The sequence below is a fragment of the Leucoraja erinacea genome, chromosome 6, assembly GCF_028641065.1.
Source record: "Leucoraja erinacea ecotype New England chromosome 6, Leri_hhj_1, whole genome shotgun sequence".
Lineage (NCBI taxonomy): Eukaryota > Metazoa > Chordata > Chondrichthyes > Rajiformes > Rajidae > Leucoraja > Leucoraja erinaceus.
In genome coordinates, this window is record NC_073382.1 from 68791662 (window position 1) to 68803835 (window position 12174).

Below are 12174 nucleotides of genomic sequence, written 5' to 3' on the forward strand. Positions count from 1 at the left end.
ATTCATAAGCATACTACTATTGCCAAGTGCAGTCTTTTCAGCAAACAAATTAAAGCTCAATCATAACTATGAAACAAAGCACCAACAGGACTCATATGGAATCATACTGAATGTCATGTAAGAAAAGAAAGACATAGGGCTGTATATGTATGTTATATTAAAGCCTTACAAAAAGAACAACAACATTCTGGTCTTGATCACGAGATATGGAATATAAAAGTCAATACAGGGCAAAGAACTACATTAAGCTTTAAAAGTCCTCATGGTACTGAATATAACATTGGGCTGCAGTATTGGGATTTGGAAGTTTCATACCCTGCTTCATACAAACAGCAGACAGAAAAACAGTCATCAGCGACTCATTGCAAAGGTAGGGTATTTTTTCATTGATTATTACAGATTCCAAATCAGTGTGATAAAAGTGTTGCCCTCTAGTTTTAGATTCCGCTAGCCTGGGAAATAAAGAATGTGACCGTCCATCTTAACCATGCTGCTCATGATTTTATGAACCTCCACAAGGCTCAGCCTCATTCTCTCATGGGAAAATAGTCCCTCCTTATTACAGTCCAGTCTATCCTTATTACCCAAGCCCTCCAGTTCCAGCAGCATCCATGTGAATCTGTTCAGCACCCTCCCTAGCTTAATCACATCCGTCCTAAAGAATGGTGACCACAACTGCACACAATATTCCAGGTGCGGTCTCACCATCGACTTGCAAACCTGTAAAATAATGTCCCGACTTTAGTTGCCATTCGGAGATACAAGGAATTGCAGAAGCTGTATAACTCAGCAGATCAGGCACAGCTCTGCAGAACATGGATAGGTGATGTTTTGGATCAGGACCCATTTGCATACTTCAATCACACCTTATACCTGTGTCGCCACATTCAGGGAACTATGTGCTTTTCCCCCTGGGTCTCTCTTTTCTACGACACTCCCCAGGACCCCGTCATTTAGTGTGTATGTCTTGCCCGAGGTCATCTTCTCAAAATCCATCACTTCACACTCATATATAAATTCCAAAATCCCAAGGGTGCTAGGAAGGAAGGGCATAAGTACAGGAATAAGAACATAAAATGTAACCAGTATAATTGATTGACCTTATGATCTTCTGGATAATTGATCTCATTTATTGTTCTGTCCAATGCAGTATTTTTTTATATTTTTACTGTGTGAAAGTCCTTTTTTTGGGAAGGGTATATAGTTAAGCAGGTAAACTATTGCTTGAAGTTTGATACCTAATCTACTGGACAGATTTTGTTAAATTCTGAAAGATGCAGATAAATTGAGGCAAATAAATTATTTTGATACAATTATAAGTTCTGCAATCAGAGTTGTGGACTAAAAGTCAAATGTTAAATAGTGGAGCAGACAGTCTAGAGTTAACTATATTATACAAAGGAGATGCTGGAAATAGAAAATATTAGTAAATTTAAGAAGGAACCTGATAGGACTTTTTATTTTAAATAACCAATGGGCGTCACAGTGGCGTTGCAGTAGAGTTGCTGCCTTACAGCGCCAGAGACCCGGGTTCGATCCCGACTGCGGGTGCCGTCTGAACGGCATTTGTACATTCTCCTTGTGACCACGTGGGGTTTCTCCAAGTGTTCCGGTTTCCCCCACACTCCAAAGACATACAGGTTTACCGCCTGAACCAACCTGATCTCCAGGTTGCTGGACACTTTAATTCTCCTTCCCATTCGGTCTCCGCCATTGTCAAATTGAGGCTAAACACAAATTGGAGGAACAGCATCTCATATTTCACTTGGGCAGCTTACTGTATGAATTACTGGGTATGAATATTGATTTCTCTCACCAGGTAGCCCCGGCATTCCCTCTCTCTCTATCCCTCCCCCACCTAAGTCACACACGCTTCTCATTTTCACCCTACAAACAGCTTACAAAGGCCTGTTTCCTTTATCATCGTTTTTTTTTGCATATCTTTCATTCACTGTTTATCTCTCCACATCATCGTCTATATGAAGCAGAGATTCCGTCTCAAGATTCTGCATGACTTGGTTCTCTAACCATGTAAACCTAATTTAGCTGTTAGAAATGCAGTTGGAACCCATCCATACACACTTTTGTTGCAACAGGTACTATCACAATGTCGAAGAAACATTTAGACATTTAGAACGGAGATGAGGAAACACTTTTTCACACAGAGAGTTGTGAGTCTGTAGAATTCTCTGCCTCAGAGGGCGGTGGAGGCTGGCTCTCTGGATACTTTCAAGAGAGAGCTAGATAAGGCTCTTGAAGATAATGAAGTCAGGGGATATGTGGAGAAGGCAGGAATGGGGTACTGATTGTGGAGGATCAGCCATGATCACATTGAATGGCGGTGCTGGCTTGAAGGGCCGAGTGGCCTACTCCTGCACCTATTGTCTATTGTCATATCTCTCATTTCCCTTATCCCTACCCTAACCATTCTGAACCGAAACATCACCCATTCCTTCTCTCCAGAGATGCTGCCTGTCCCACTGAGTTACTCCGGCTTTTTGTGTCTATCTTTGGTTTATAGGTTAGTTGGCTTCACTTAAAAAAAAATACATTTTCCCTACTGTGTAGGATAGTATTAGTGTACAGGGTGATTGTTGGTCGGCGTGGACTCGGCAGGCCGAGGGGGCTTGTTTCAATGCTGTCTAAAGTCTAAAGTGCAAGTGAAGAATTTTAAAAAATATAGAACATGGGCAAAGAGAAATATGTGTATGCTTATATCATCTTTGAGAAAAGATAATGAAAATACAAAAGGCGCCAAATGAGTCCGATTCCTATTTCCCACGGCTGCTCACTTGGAATTGCACAACTTTGGGAATCTTTGCCAGTGACGTCTGCACATCAATAAAGCAATTAAGAAGAAAAAGATCCAGTCATAGAATGAGGCACTTGTAAAATATCTAAAGAGGCCTCAAACCTGTTTGCTGTGTATGAACAGGATAATCTGAAGCAATACCAAAAATGCTGGAAACATTTCTGAAGAAGGGTATGGCCTATCCTTCACCAGAACTGTCTTTGACCCGAAATGTGAAACTCCGTTTCTCAACCCACGCTGCTGCTTGATCTGATGAGTGCTTTTTATTTCAGTTTTCCAGCATCTATGGAATTTTTGCTCCCATTAAATAGTCTGTTTCACTGGCACTGAGTAGAGATACCAAAATCAAATATCTTGATCAAAGTCCAAAGCAATTGCCTGCCTTTTATACATTCTCACCATTAGATATGACAATGTAAAACTGACCACTTATTTTCCAGCATTTTCATCAGTTCCGTTGAAACATTCCAGCTCAGTTTTCAATTTATTTAGCTCCTAAATGATAATTTGTTTTAATTTAATTTGAGACAGAACTTTGTACCAAAGAATATAATTTAAAACATTGTAATCAAAAGTAAAAACTGGGCTGGTTACTGGTATTGGAAAATGCTTTGAGCGAGTTACTTTATTACTACATTTGTTCTTGTTATGGCTGAATTGGAATCTTCTCCTCGACATTGATAGCGGGGGGGGGAGTACAGGAAAAGTTACAAAAGACTCCCAAATTAATGGGAAGGAAAGCTCGAGAAGGAATAAGAGAGTAAGGTCAGGGCCAATAGTGACGGGTGTTAGAAGGGAGGTGAATATCAAAGTTTAAGTGTTGTATATGAATGCACGAAGTATAAGAAATAAAGTGGACGAGCTTGAGGCTCAGTTAGAAATTGGCAAGTATGATGTTGTGGGAATTACAGAGACATGGCTGCAAGAGGACCAGGGCTGGTAACTGAATATTCAAGGGTATACGTCCAATCGAAAAGACAGATAGCTGGGCAGAGGAGATGGTGTAGCCCTGTTGGTGAGGAATGAAATTCAGTCCCTTGCAAGGGGTGACATAGAATCAGGAGATGTAGAGTCAGTATGGATAGAACTGAGGAATTGTAAGGGTAAAAAGACCCAAATGGGAGTTATCTACAGACCCCCAAACTTTAGCCTGGATATAGGGTATAAGTTGAATAGATTTCAACATGCAGGTAGAATGGGGAAAATCAGGTTGGTACTGGACCCCTAGAAAGGGAGTTTGTGGAATGCCTCCGAGATGGATTCTTAGAGCAGCTTGTACTGGAGCCTACCAGGGAGAAGGCAATTCTGGATTTAGTGTTGTGTAATGAACCAGACTTTATAAGGGAACTCAAGGTAAAGGAGCCATTAGGAGGTAGTGACTTCCTATATGATAAGTTTTAATCTACAATTTGAGAGGGGAAAATCGGAAGTGTCAGTATTACAGTTGAGCAAAGGGGACTATGGAGGCATGAGGGAGGAGCTGGCCAAAGTTGACTGGAAAGAGACCCTAGCAGGGATGACAGTGGAACAACAATGGCAGGGATATCTGGGAATAATACAGAAGGTGCAGGATCAGTTCATTCCAAAGAGGAAGAAAGATTCTAAGGGAAGTAAGAGGCGACCATGGCTGACAAGGGAAGTCAAGGACAGTGTAAAAATAAAAGAGAAGAAGTATAACATAGCAAAGATGAGCGGGAAGCCAGAGGATTGGGAACATTTTAGAGCTACAGAAGATAACTAAAAAGGTAATATGGGGAGAATAGATGAGTACGAAGGTAAGCTAGCCAAGAATATAAAGCAGGATAGTAAAAGCTTCTTTAGATATGTGATGAGGAAAAAAATTAATTATGACAAATGTGGGTCCCTTGAAGACAGAAACAGGTGAATTTATTATGGGGAACAAGGAAATGGCAGACGAGTTGAACAGGTACTTTGGATGTGTCTTCACTAAGGAGGACACAAACAATCTCCCAGATGTAATAGGTGGCCAGAAGACCTAGGGTGACGGAGGAACTGAGGAAAATTCACATTAGGCAGAAAATGGTGTTGGGTAGATTGATGGGACTGAAGGCTGATAAATCTCCAGGGCCTGATGGTCTGCATCCCAGGGTACTTTAGGAAGTGGATCTAGAAATCGTGGACACATTGGTGATCATTTGTCAATGTTCTATAGATTCAGGATCGGTTCCTGTTGATTGGAGGGTAGCTAATGTTACCCCACTTTTTAAGAAAGGCGGGCGAGAGTAAACAGGGAATTATAGACCAGTTAGCCTGAAATCGGTGGTGGGGAAGATGCTGGAGTCAATTATAAAAGATGGAATAATGGATTCATTTGGATAGCAGTAACAGGATCGGTCCGAGTCAGCATGGATTTACAAAGGGGAAATCATGCTTGACTAATCTTCTGGAATTTTTTGAGGATGCAACTAGGAAAATAGACAAGGAAGAGCCAGTAGATGTAGTGTACCTGGACTTTCAGAAAGCATTTGATAAAGTCACACATAGGAGATTAGTAGGGAAAATTAGAGCACATGGTATTGGGGGTAGAGTGCTGACATGGAGAGAAAATTGGTTGGCAGACAGGAAACAAAGAGTAGGGATTAATGGTTCAAGTAGGAACTGCAGATGCTGGAAAATCGAAGGTACACAAAAATGCTGGAGAAACTCAGAGGGTGCAGCAGCATCTATGGAGCGAAGGAAATAGGTAACGTTTCGGGCCGAAACCCTTCTTCAGACTTAGGTATTAATGGGTCCCTTTCAGAATGGCAGGCAGTGACTAGTGGGGTACCACAAGGCTCGGTGCTGGGGCCGCAGCTATTTACAATATACATTAATGATTTAGATGAAGGGATTCAAAGTAACATTAGCAAATTTGCAGATGACACAAAGCTGGGTGGCAGAGTGAAGTATGAGGCGGATGCTATGAGGATGCAGGGTGACTTGGACAGGTTAGATGAGTGGGCAGATGCATGGCAGATGCAGTTTAATGTGGATAAATGCGAGGTTATCCACTTTGGTGGCAAAAACAGAAAGGCAGATTATTATCTGAATGGTGTCAAGTTGGGAAAAGGGGAAGTACAACGGGATGTGGGGGTCCTGTTCATCAGTCACTGAAAGTAAGCATGCAGGTACAGCAGGCAGTGAAGAAAGCAAATGGCATGTTGGTCTTTGTAACAAGAGGAGGTGAGTGTAGGAGTGAAGAGGCCCTTCTGCAGTTGTACAGGGGTCTAGTGAGACCACACCTGGAGCTTACCTGCCAACTAGTCCGATTTTATCTTATTTGTTCTGATTTTTAAGTTAAAAAGTGTGAAAAATCGGAACAGTATGATTTTGAAATGAGGGGAAAAAATCGGGCATCAGTCGTTGTCTCTAAGGGGGTTGCATCCAATCATTGACCAGATTCCTATAAAATTCTCGTCCAATCAGCCGGGAGAGAGGGACAGGGAGCGAGAGAGGGGTAGAGAGAGGGGGAAGAGAGAGGGAGAGAGAGAAGAAGAATTAGAGAGGGAGAGAGAGAGAGGGAGGAGAGGGAGAGATAGAGAGAGAGGGGGATAGAGGGAGATAGAGAGAGGGAGAGAGGGGAGGGAGAGAGGAGAGAGAGAGAGAAAGAGAGAGGGGGGGGGAGAGAGAGAGAGAGAGAGAGGGGAGAGAGGAGAGAGAGAGGGGGGGGGGAGAGAGGGGGGGAGAGAGGGAGAGAGAGAGAGAGAGAGAGAAAGCAAAATAGACACTGACATGACTGGCAAGAAAGCAGCTATGACATAAAGTTACGTATACATGTACTCTTACATGGGTATGACCACACACAAAAAAAACATTTCAGGAAAATGTCACAGCGTAAAAATACTGATTTCCTCAGCAAAATACTGATTTTCAGATACTAGAATGCTGAAATGCTCTGACAAAACTTGGCAGCTCTGAATATATCGCGATATTGGGAAACTATTTTAAAAAAACCCTTAAAATCCAGGAGCTAAGGCGGGCCCCTGGACCACACCGTAATGGCACTTGCACTCCATCAACCCGCGCACTCAGAGTAAGATTTTTAATTTTTAAATGATGGCAGGTATGCTGGAGTATTGTGTGCAGTTTTGGTATACTAATTTAAGGAAGGACATTCTTGCTATTGAAGGAGTGCTGCGTAGGTTCACAAGGTTACTTCCCGGGGTGGCGGGACTGTCATATGTTGATCGAATGGAGCGGCTGGGCTTATATACTCTGGAATATAGAAGGATGAGAGGAAATCTTATTGAAACAGAAAAGATTGTTAAGGGATTGGACACGCAAGAGGCTGGAAACATGTTACCGATTTTGGGGGAATCCAGTACCAGGGGTCACAGATTAAAAATTAGGAGTAGATGAATTTAGAACGGAGCTGAGGAAAATCTTTTTCACCCATAGGGTTATGAATCTGTGGAATTCTCTGCCTCAGAAGGCAGTGGAGGCCGATTCTCTGGATGCTTTCAAGGGAGAGTTAGATAGCTGAGTCAGGGGATATGGCGGGAAGGCAGGAACGGGGTACTGATTGTGGATGATCAGCCATGAATGATCATATTAAATGGCAGTGTTGGCTCAAAGGACCAAATGGCCTACTCCTGCACCTATTGTCTATTGATAAAGTGTTAAATAGGAATGATCAATTCCAATCTAATATTTCCACTTGTTTCCAGTCTCATTAATCTGTATTTCATGTTGGTTAATTCCACTATGCCATAGACAATAAAGTTAGACAAAATAGTGCAGGAGGCAAAATAGCTCCCTTAAGAAAAGGAAAAAATATATAGAAATGTTTTACAGCTCTGCAATTGAAAATAATGGCAGAGACAGGCAAGCAATAAAGGGTAAAATGTTAACTTCCAAAATCGAATTGGTTTTGTTTGGATCTAAGGTGAAATTGTAATAAATCTCAAACTGACCCCAGAAGTTCTTGAACCCATTCCCTGATCTTATCAGAGTTTAGTTTAGTTTAGTTTAGAGATACAGCACAGAAACAGGCCCTTTGGCCCATTGATTCCACACCGACCAACAGTCCCCACACAATAACACTATCCAACACACACTAGGGGCAATTTACACTACCAAATCAATTATCCTACAAACCTGTATGTCTTTGGAGTGTGGAAGGATACTGAAGCACTCCCCGCTACTAATCTAATTTAAACCCATCTGTGTAGCACTAGCAAACATGCCTGCCAGAATATTGGTTCCTTTCCAGTTCAGGTGCAATCTATCCCTCTTGTACAGGTCACCTCTGCCCCAGAAGCGATCCCAATGGTCCAAAAATATGAGTCCCTGCCCCTTGCACCAACTCCTTGGCCATTCATTCATCTGTCCTATCTTCCTGTGGCACCAGGAGTCATTTCTCCATGGGGCACCAGGAGTGATCCAGAGGTCACTATTCGGGAACTTCTGCTTTGTAACCTTTTGCCTAACTCCCAATATTCATTTGCAGAACATCATCCCCTTTCCTACCCATGTCATTTGTGCCAACATGCACAATGTCTTCTGGTTGCTCATCCCCCTATTTGTGAATGTCTCCGATACATCCTGGACTATAGCATCAGGGAGGTGGCGCACCATCATGGAGTATGGATTGCTGCCACTGAACCTCCTGCCCGCCTCCTTAACTATTGAGTCGCCTACCACTGTTGCTCTGCCTGACATTACCCTTCCCCACTGTGTCTCAAAGCCTGTCTCATTACCACAGACCCAACTGCTACTCTGCTTCTCAGCCCTGACGGGTCATCCCTTTCAAGACTATCTGAAAGGGTATACCTGTTTTTGAAGGAGAATGTCCAGATGGATCACCTGAACTCTCTGCCTTCTCCCTTTCCTCTGGGTCACCCACCTACTCTCTTCCTATACCTTAGATACGACCACGCTCTAACTTAGTTCCATGGAGCTCTCGTTCTCCTGGACAATCCTGAGGTCGTCCGGCCACAGCTCCTGTTCCCCAATAAAGAGCTACATGTGTACACAATCTCCACAAGTTTAGTCAACAGGAACACCAGCAGTCTCCCTAACTTCCCACATCCTGCTGGAGGGACATTGCACCATTTTACCTGTCATCTCTACTGCACTAAAACCAACAGGAAATAAAGGCCAGCAATCCTACACAAGAAATATAACAGCATTGAATACCTCCTGGTGCTTCAGTTTCTAATCATATCCTATAAGTGCAGTAGGTTAATTTGGTTTCTGTAGAATCATCGAGTCATACAGCATGGAAACAGGCCATTCAGCCCATCTTGTCAATGCCGACCAAGGCGCCCGCCCCAACTACATTAGTCCCACCTGCCCATGTTTAACCCATATCTCTCTAAACCTTAGATACACAAAAAGCCAGAGTAACTCAGCGGGACAGGCAGCATCTCTGGATTGAAGGAATGGATGATGTTTCGGGTCGAGACCCTTCTTCAGACTGCACACATTATCTCTAAACCTTTCCTATCCATGTACCTGTTCAAATGTCTTTTAAACCTCTGATAATCAAAGAAGGAATCAAGTATGCTTGATCATCAACCATTTTCCATGCTTGTGATGCCTTTGCATAAAATCCATTAGTTAATAAACAAATTATATGTTTTGAAATATAGAGAAAGGAGACGTTGTTTCTCAAGTTCATACCCTAGGCTTGCCTGATGCAGTTACTGCATGTTAAGAAAGAGTGACGTTTTTGACCATTCAATAATGCTGGTCATTGTACATAGCTTTCATAACAAATACATAATGCCAACTCTGACCTATTTAGTTTCTCTACCCAGTGACATATATTTAACCTAACGAGAGGCTAGGAGTGGACAAAGGAAAATACTAAATCAGACGATCTTAGTGGAGAATTCATGTCGGAGCTTTGGGAGTCAGGGTTATGCCCAGTATGGCAGGTTCATCATAAGGGATGGTGATTGAGTGGGGAGGACTGAGATGGCAACCAAGGGCTTATGAACAAGATCCACAGTACATTAGCATGACATTTTTTTTTGGTTTTGCTTAACTTCTGTGGCCATATAATTCAAAGAATCGTTGCATGAGATACAGCACTTAATGACTAAAGGCATGGTGTCCTTAAACAATGGGTTGCACCCAGCTTCACTGCATCCCTCAGCCTTTAATCCCGGACCTAGGAACATGCATATGAAAGACAGATGTTTCAGGCAGAACGAAGGGTGCCCTTCACTGAATTGATCATCTTCCAACGGCAGTTGTTCTTTGTCTCAGTCTTGTGGCCCTGGGGAAAACCCCATTGAGCAGAGAGTTCAGTCTCACCCAACTGTTCAGGATGATCCTCCACCAGAACCTGCTTGCACATCTCTTTGGCAAAGGTTTTTCTTTCACTTACTATGTACCCAAAACTAAAACCAGTTTCCAGCATCATACCTCAGCTACTGGGAATGACACAGGCAGCTCTCTTTACGTTACACAATAGTAGCCCCACTGCCTTCAACCCGCTCCTTATAGCAAGTTATCAACGTAGAGCTACTGCCTTGTAGCGCCAGAGAACCAGGTTCAAGCATGTACTTGGGTGCTGCCTATGTGACGTGTGTGCACAGTCCCTGGTCCACACAGGCTTCCTCCCATGTTCCAAAGGTGTGTGGGCTGTTAGGTTAATTGGCCTAACTAAGTTACCCCTGGTGCGTGGGTGAGTGGTAGAATCTGGGGAAGAGCTGAAGAGAATGTGCGGAGAAGGAAAAAAATGAGTTAATGTAGGATTAATGTAAAATGGGTGCTTGATGGTCGGTGTGAACTCAATGGCCCGAAGCACCCCACTGCCACCTTGTATTTCTCTATGACTTCAAGCTGTGGTTTAGAATTGTGAAACCACCGCTAATGACACACGGCTTGGGTTCTAGCTGTTCTGTACATAGTCCATCCCACCAAGAATGTGAGTGATCCAGTGAAGTTGCCCTAACAACAAGCCAGTTTTGTTATTTGTAATCACATGTATGGAAAAATGTACGTGGAGTGGTTCAGTTACCTTTCTTTAAAAATATTAGTAAACCACTTCTGTTTTTTAAATGACAAGTTCATTTATTAAATTCATTTTCATGACTGCCTATGGTGGAGCAAAACCACCAGAGTTGTCTGTCCAATACGGTTTCCATCACTCTCATATCCTTGAAGTTCTGCCATCATGCAATGCAACTATAATCTTGAAAATGCGCACCTACGGATGTCGAACCGGATGGCATTACCCCGCTGCAGCTGAGTTCTGCTTCCTCAAACGCAAGAAGAAGGAGAATCAATAGGAGAATTATTGATATTTCCAAGATTTCTCACGAGAAGCAGTAAGCTTTCCTAATCATGAATTTGGCAAGTCAGATCACTTTGTAAAGTAATTACATTTAGGGAAAGTAATCTTCAATGAGTCATCACTTTGGATATTGCTTTATGAAGTCTTTATATCTGAACATTACATTGATTATGATGTTAACTATGATGAATGCCTCATTGTTTCTTAAATAGGATAAAATGCAGTGAGAGTATGGGGCTACATTATCATGCAGAGCTAATACTAATTTATCTTAAATTACTATCTCAAGATGCTGGAATTATTCCCCAGATATGAGCAATCCAAGAGTGACACTTCAGCCATTCTGAAGTAGTAGCTCTTGTTCCTAAGGAATAATTCCCATCTAATTTAGTACTTATTAATGTAGTGTGGCAGCAATGAAGACCTGACCTTATGATCTCCACCTCTCAAAATAAATTGTCAGGACTTCATAAATTGCATCTTTTATGTCTGCAGAGTTATAATTGGTGTCTACCACGTTGAGAGTTACAGGTTTGTGGATCTTTGCATTGAAGTTCACAACATTTTCTGAGTAACAGAAGTAATTCAGAAATTCAATAAGCATCCGTTATAACAAAGGAAACAATAGAAGAAGAATATAGTCCAATTTAAAAAAAAACACACTTGACGTATTATTTGCGGGAAAAATAAAAATAACATATATTAATTGACAAAGGAATACAGCCAGACCATTCAATCACAGAGTGTTATTGACAGTATGTATTAATATTGTGTTGCAGTGCGGGTTTAACTCTTTAACGGTATGGATCCCTGTGAAAACTGGGCTTCTGCAGCTTTGACCAACTGGCTAACACACATTGGAATCAATCACATTGCTGATATGGTGAAAAGTGAAGGTAAATAAATATTTAAATCATCAAGATTTCCAAATAAACATGATTTGTTATTTTAGTAAAGTTAATACAGTGCATGTAAAGACTCGGTTGCAGTAGATTATTATTCATTCAATGGTTGTATATTTATTCAAAGCTTCAACAGGTTGCTGCTTTATTTAAATCAGAATCACTTAAAACAAACAGTTCATTGGTTATATTTTTATACATGTGTGTAAATT

General features: G+C 41.9%; 1 protein-coding gene across 2 annotated transcripts in view; it reads left to right on the forward strand.

The window, feature by feature from the left end:
* Positions 1-12174, forward strand: part of amotl1 (angiomotin like 1) — a 111973-nt gene that overhangs the window by 1747 nt on the left and 98052 nt on the right. For both annotated transcript variants that reach the window (XM_055637306.1, XM_055637307.1), the window contains exon 2: positions 11840-11956. In XM_055637306.1, coding sequence (XP_055493281.1) covers positions 11863-11956 — 94 coding nt within the window. In that variant the 5' untranslated portion in view covers positions 11840-11862. The remainder of the gene's footprint in view (positions 1-11839; positions 11957-12174) is intronic.